Raw genomic sequence first — 7,161 nt, forward strand, 5'->3', positions numbered from 1 at the left:
GAAATATGGTTCTTTAGATTTCTAAAAGGTTCAAAAAAATGCTGGGTTAAAAACAAGCCAAGTTGGGTTAAATATGGACAAACCCAGCGGTTGGGTTAAATGTTTTATTTAACCCAACTATTGTCTCAATAATGAACCCAAAATTAGTTGGAAATTAAACTCTTTAAATCAGACACATAATTATACCAGAGAGGAAACAATAATAATCAAAAGGTGAACATTTATTAATAAGCAATTTAATAAATGTTTATTGTTTAATTATTATTCATCAAACTTAATAAATGTTCATTTATTAAACATATTAATAAATGACAATTTACAACATACTTTGGGTTCATTTTAAGCCAGCCATACAGTAATTTTTAAACAATAGTTGAGTGAAATAAAACTATCCAGCAGGTTGGGCAAACATTTAACCCAACCGCTTAAAACAACCCAGTATTTTTTAGTGTTCTTCACATTAAGAAAAAAAATGGTTCTTTTAATAAAGGTTGAAAAGGGTGTTTCCTACAGAAGAATCATTTTTGGTTCCCCAAAGACACTTTCAGTGATCAGTTCTTAAAAGAACCATTATTATCTTCATTAGAATAATCTAAAGAACCTTGTTCCACTATTAAGAACCTTTAGTGTGATGGAAAGATTCCAAAGGTTCTTCATGGAACCATCGATGCCTTTATTTTTAAGAGTGCTACTGAAAGGTTCTTTGGGGAATTCTTCTATGGCATCACTGTGAATACCTCCTTTATTTTTGCAGTTTACTAATGTGTTTTTCTGTTGGGCTTCATGTGATTTGTTTGGTGTTTCTGTGGTCTGGAAATTCAAAACCCAGAGGAAGATCTGACACTGTTTGCCTCTGAGTGCAGGAGATGCTTTACAGCCGCAGAATCAGTGTCTGTCCTGCACTAGTCTCTAAACAAGAGATGCATGTTCTGCTCATCTTCAGAAATGAGGTTTTGTTCCGGCGTACGTGCGCAGGGCTTGAATGACCGTGGATGTAAGATGACACCCTTCTGTCAGCTCTAGTTAATGCACACACAGAAGATGATCCAGTGTAAACCTGCCGGTCTGTGATGCTCTCCAATGTTTGGATGAAGTCAAGTTCTCATTTCTGCTGAACAACACTGAGCTTTACTGCCATCTGCTGGAGATCAAACCCACACAGACAGACTGAGGGTGCGTCTCAATCAGCTCCCAAGTTCAGTAGTCAGGGCACTGATCAGGGAGTCGGCAACATTCATTTTCATGATTTACTGATTCACGACCTAGGGAGCTGATTGAGACGCAGGGTGAGACTCATTCTCTGCTCCCAACTTCAGCTTTAGGAAATGATTTATTCCTCAAGACCAGTGTTGGGGGTAACGCATTACAAGTAACTTGAGTTACGTAATCAGATTACGTTTCTAATAATCTGTAACTAGTAAAGTAATGCATTACTTTTTCAATTTACAACAAAATATCTAAGTTACTTTTTCACATTTATTGACTGACAGTTCTTCTGTCTCCATGTTGAGAGGAATAAAGCACAGAGGTGTTGTGTGCACTGTATGAACATGATGGTCATTGTAGTTCTAGACTAAATGTGAACATGCATTTATTCATCTCACTTGCACAAAAACATTCAATGTTCCTCAAAATGAATAAAAAACTGAAATGCAATCTCAGAATTTTATGCAAACTTGTAATAATTAACTATATTAAATTACACAAATATACTTTATGTATTTAATCTCACTTTATTAACTAATGTCTTTGCTGCTGACATTTAATGATCTGGTTCAACCATAGTTATCTAATCTAATTAGATTAGATTTAGAAATAAGAGTGAACTTCCTCCTTCTGTGTCATATTCTTCCAATAGGGGCTGGTTGCAGCCTGAGGGGGCAAGTGGAGCTCCACTCAAGGGTGGAAATACGTCACCTCCACTAGTGGAGCTAGCTACAGCTATGGCCGCTGGGCATGCGCACATCAACATTGCGTCATTTAATTACTGTATTTGCATTATTGTAAAGGTAGGTTTAGGTTTGGGGTAGGTGTAGACGTTAGTAAAACACAAGTGGAGGTGACACATTTCCTGTTCGAGAGTGGAGCTCCACTTGCCCATGGTCTGCAGCCAGACCCTTCCCTATTCTTCTTCAATCCAGAATGGCAGCACAGCTGAAAGGTTTGTTTGAGCTCCGTCCTTTACTGTACAGGAGTAAATATGCATTTCCATCAGCCTGAGGCTTATTTTACATTTTGGTGTGAAAGGGCCTCAACATATGCCAAAAATAAAACTTTTTTGTTGTTATTAAAAAACAAACAAGCAAACCCACCCCAGGTGAGGAAAAAGTAACGCAAAAGTAAAGTAACATTACTTTTCATAAAAAGTAACTAATGCAATTAGTTACTTTTTTTAGGGAGTGACACAATATTGTAATGCGTTACTTTTAAAAGTAACTTTCCCCAACACTGCTCAAGACAGACATCACATAACAATATGAATCTCACACCAAACACACACAACTGAAATTAGAAATACCACACGTTGCAAACATCATGAACAGAAGATGCTTTAATGAAAGGACAAATATAGAGAAGCAGAAAACGGTCTTGCTGGTCATACTTTTACATCAAAAGCAAACAAACACTAAAGAGAAAACGATCATAAGCATGTGAGGAATTTGCCCAGATTTACAATACAATAAAGTTTCACACGCCCTTAAAATCAGCAGAACTGAGGAGCTTTAGGGACTGAACAAATCCACAAAGTCTTGAAATCACAAATGAACAAGCCAGTAATTGTACTGTGGTGTTTTAGTGAACAAATGCACGACACAGAGTTCAGATCACCGCGACATTCCTCTGAATGCTGGAACAAAAGGAAAAGACAACTAAAAATGAATTATTTAGCAGGATGTTTTGATTGTTTTACCTGTCTGATCTAGTACAGGTTGGTTTTACCCATGCATTTTTGATATTTGACTACAGATGATGAAATATTTCTCAAACCACTGCCATCATGACAGCTGTAAGAAAGCCTGTTCAACCAGCTTTCCAATCTGAAATCCTGAACCTGTTTGCTCAGCTCACGTCACACGGCTGCAGGGAAGAGAAACCACCGCTGCACAGATGGATGAGTTATTAAAAGAGGATAAAGAAGGCGTTACAATAGTCTGCGCTGGTTGGGCAATCTCTAAAGTTTCAAGGAAACAAAGTGAGAAATCATTTGAGTAGCGATTCGTTATTCAGTACATTCTCTAACTCTAATTTCCCGATGAAGGCGGCAGACGTGATCCTAACAACACAAACAGCATTCTGCTCGTGCCAAAAAACCTCGGACTGCTTTGCACATTTATTTATTTATCTATGCTTGTATTGCTGTGATTTTATTTGTGTCCTCATCTCAGTTTTATGCTTTATCAGTTTCTGCTCCCGGTGAATGTTATGCAACACATTTACTGAGATCCAGGAAAACAAACAGAATGATTAGATTTGTCAATAATAATTTGTTTATCTGCATATCTGTAAAATGTGTTAAACTGAGCTGAAGACACAAACAAAACAACAGCAATAACTACAGACGAACGTGTTGTACGAAGCTGTTTTTTGGATCAAACAGAACGCCACACTTACAGATAGGAAAAATGTGTCAAACATGAAGAAACCATGAGCATATGAATTTCAATGTTTATGGAAATAATATGAATTCACATCCCTTCATGAGCCGACGGCCTCGCCATTCTGTTGTTGCAGCCAATTAAAGAAGAGATTTTGCATGTTTGTTTGTAAATCTATATCGTTAAATTCGTTGTTTGGCCTCACATCAGAGTTTGTCTACGAGGAGAGGGATTCTTCATGAGAGACACGCTGTATGAACATCCTCACGAGCGAAGGAACGAACGCAGGCGGCTGCGACCTCAGGACGCGTCTGACGGCACGTGTTCCTCGAAGCCCTCGCTCTCCCGCACCAGCGCCCGCTCCAGGATCACGCGGCCCTCCTTATAGCGCTGACTGTCCTCGGTGGCGAACTCGTAGATCCAGCCCAGCTTGCTGTTGCAGTTCTTACAGCTGACATCACGCACCATGTGTCTGCCGGTCAGCATCACGCGGTCCTGCACCTCGCTGTACTGCAGATTCACCACCTGATAAAACACACATCAGTCAGCTTCATTTCTGCAGCGCTTTATACACATTCAAAGCAGGAAAATAACAGAATCAATGATGCAAACTTCAAATATGAGACAAATTCAGATCTATAAAAGCAGCTTTACAGAAGACAATAGTGTCCTTATTCAGATCAATTCAGTTCTGTGTCGACTTTGCAAAATTGATCAATTATGAAACGGTTGATTCAGCTAGATATTACAGAGAACTTCAGCAATAAACTCTTGTGCAGTATCCAGTGAAGCCCTGATGATAATGATTATGATGCAGTAATGAGCAGCCTGATGCATAAAGGAGGCATTATCTTCTGGGTTTGGGTGTGCAAGTGTGTGTGTGAGAGAGAGCGTGAGTGCATGTGTGTGTGTGTGTGCGTGTGTGTGTGAGAGTGAGAGAGACTGTGTGTGTGTGAGAGAGCTTATGTGTGTGAGTGCGAGTGTGTGCGCGCATGTTTTTGTGACATATCAGGACACAAATGTGTATAATGACATGGATATGACATAGGTATAACAAAAAAAGGTGACTTATGAGGACATTACCCATGTCTCCACTTTTCAAAAGGCTTATAAATGATACAGAATGAGTTTTTGTGAGAAAGTAAAAGTGTGCACAGTTTCCTGTGATGGGTAGGTTTAGGTGTAGGGGGAGAGAAAATACAGTTTGTACAGTATAAAAACCATTATGTCTATGGAATGTCCCCACAATTCACAAAAACAAACGTGTGTGTGTGTGAGAGAGATTATGTGTGTGAGTGAGAGAGTGTGTGTGAACGTGTGTTTATATGGGAGTGTGTGTGTGAGAGAGTGAGAGAAAGTGTGAGCGCGCGTTTATATGTGAGAGTGTGTGTGTGAGTGATTGTGTGTGTGTGCACGTTTATATCAGAGTGTGTGAGTGAGAGAGAGTGTGTGAGTGCGAGTTTGTGTTTATATGAGTGTGATTGTGTGTTTATGAGTGAGAGTGTGTGTGAGAGAGTGTGTGTGAACGTGTGTTTATATGGGAGTGTTTGTGTGAGAGAGTGAGAGAAAGTGTGCGCGCGCGTTTATATGTGAGAGTGTGTGTGAGTGACTGTGTGTTTATATGAGTGAGAGAGTGTGTGTGAGAGAGATTATGTGTGTGTGCATTTATATCCGAGTGTGTGCGAGTGTGTGAGTGAGAGAGAGTGTGAGTGCGAGTTTGTGTTTATGAGTGTGATTGTGTGTTTATGAGTGAGAGTGTGTGTGAGAGAGATAATGTGTGTGAGTGAGAGAGTGTGTGCGTGCGTGTTTATTTGTGAGAAAGAGTGTGTGAGTGTGATTGTGTGTTTATATGAGTGAGTGTGTGTGAGAGATAATGTGTGTGAGAGAGTGTATGTGTGTGCGTGTGTTTTTGTTTTTGTGGTGTGTGAGTGTGTGCGAGTGTGAATGTGTGTTTATATGAGTGAGTGAGAGAGAGTGTGTGAGTGTGTGTGTGTGTGTGTGTACGTTTATATGTGAGAGTGTGTGTGAGTGCGAGTGAGCGATTGTGTGTTTATATGAGTGAGTGAGAGTGTGTGTGTGAGTGTGAGAGATTACATGTGTGCACGGTTATATGTGAGTGTATGAGTGCAAGTTTGTGTTTATATGAGTGTGATTGTCTGTTTATATGAATGTTAATATTATACCTGTATAACCCATTACATGTTTATTGCTTTGGCAACATTGTACCATACCACAGTCATGCCAATAAAGCTCAATTGAGTGTGTGTGAGAGAGTGTGTGTTTATTTGTGAGAAAGAGTGTGTGTGTGTGAGTGTGAGTTTGTGTTTATGAGTGTGAGTTTGTGTTTATATGAGTGAGAGTGTGTGAGAGATGATGTGTGTGAGAGAGTGTATGTGTGCGTGTGTTTTTGTGGTGTGTGAGTGTGTGCGAGTGTGATTGTGTGTTTATATGAGTGAGTGAGAGTGAGAGTGTGCGTGTGTGTGAGCGTGTGAGAGAGTGTGTGCAAATGTGTTTATATGTGAGAGTGTGTGTGTGTGAGTGAGTTTAAGTGAGAGAGTGTGTGTGTGATAGCTCACATGCCTTGTTGAAGAGGAAGGCTCTGCCTGTGGCTCCTGTGAAGCGGGTTGAGATCAGCTCTGAGCGGTTAGTCAGGATCGTGTCACAGTTGGCGCAGGAAAACAGGCGCGTCCCACCGATATGATCCAAGAAGATCCGGCCCATGATTCCAGCGACACACACACACCTGTGAGGAAGAGACGAGCACCAGTGCGGCATTATAACAGCATTCCTGCAGTGTTTATATACAGTGAGTGAAAGAATAATAACAGCCTCTCACAAAGACGTTCACTCAGAACAGAAGCTTCTGGCATTGTGATATAACGACACTATAAACGATGGCATAAAAATGCTGAAGGGCTTTTCATATGTATGTCGTCTCTCATTATATGTCTGTCTCTCTGTAAAGGCGCAAGCAGCGACACAGGCGTCTGTCGCACAGCATCACACAACAACAACAACATGATCAGATGTGCTTGAAAACGGTTATGGCGACCGAAGGTCGAAATAAAACCAAATATCGCCGTTAAATGGTTAATATGTTAAAAGCTCTTACCAGGGGATTTAGATCGAGTGTTTGTTTATTTCCGTACAGCTCGCGCTGCTGTGTTTTCTTTCTGCTCTTCCTCCAGACTTTATATCAACATCCGGTGCGGTGACGTGCGCGATGACGCCACCCCTACTTGTGCACGTGTCATGACAACAGCTGTTTTTTCACAGTCTATGGTTGGAACCAGAGCCTTTAGGAACCAGATTGATGCGTGTTGACAACATTACTACATAGAGAAACAATCTTTTTATGAATAATAATAATACTCAATCCCCATTTCTTCTCAATGGAGGCTTATGCAAGTGTGTATGTGTGTGTGAGTCAAGTCACCATTATTATTTTTTAGATGGATGTGGATTATAGAAATGTAATAATGTGTGCGTCTCAATCAGCTCCCTAGTTCAGTAGTCAGGGCACTGATCAAGTAGTCAGCCACATTCATTTACATGATATACTGAT

The 7,161-nt window shown here is 40.3% G+C and overlaps 1 protein-coding gene across 1 annotated transcript; it reads right to left on the bottom strand.

Moving 5' to 3' along the window:
• Positions 1–2,536: 2,536 nt before the first annotated feature.
• Positions 2,537–6,868, bottom strand: LOC125276529 (protein yippee-like 5). The gene is made up of 3 exons (XM_048204078.1): positions 6,709–6,868; positions 6,177–6,339; positions 2,537–4,121 (listed from the first exon to the last, which is right to left on the bottom strand). The coding sequence occupies exons 2-3, from the start codon at positions 6,315–6,317 to the stop codon at positions 3,897–3,899; spliced, it is 366 nt and encodes a 121-aa protein (XP_048060035.1). The 5' UTR covers positions 6,318–6,339; positions 6,709–6,868; the 3' UTR covers positions 2,537–3,896.
• Positions 6,869–7,161: the final 293 nt, after the last annotated feature.

This window comes from Megalobrama amblycephala, linkage group LG10 (assembly GCF_018812025.1).
Source record: "Megalobrama amblycephala isolate DHTTF-2021 linkage group LG10, ASM1881202v1, whole genome shotgun sequence".
In the NCBI taxonomy this organism is placed as follows: Eukaryota; Metazoa; Chordata; class Actinopteri; order Cypriniformes; family Xenocyprididae; genus Megalobrama; species Megalobrama amblycephala.

Excerpts from the sequence above, each read along its gene's own strand:
- LOC125276529 (XM_048204078.1), bottom strand. The coding sequence starts at position 6,317 with ATGGGCCGGATCTTCTTGGATCATATCGGTGGGACGCGCCTGTTTTCC. Across the intron at positions 4,122-6,176 it reads GAGCCTTCCTCTTCAACAAG|GTGGTGAATCTGCAGTACAG; the intron begins GCATGTGAGCTA and ends GTGTTTTATCAG.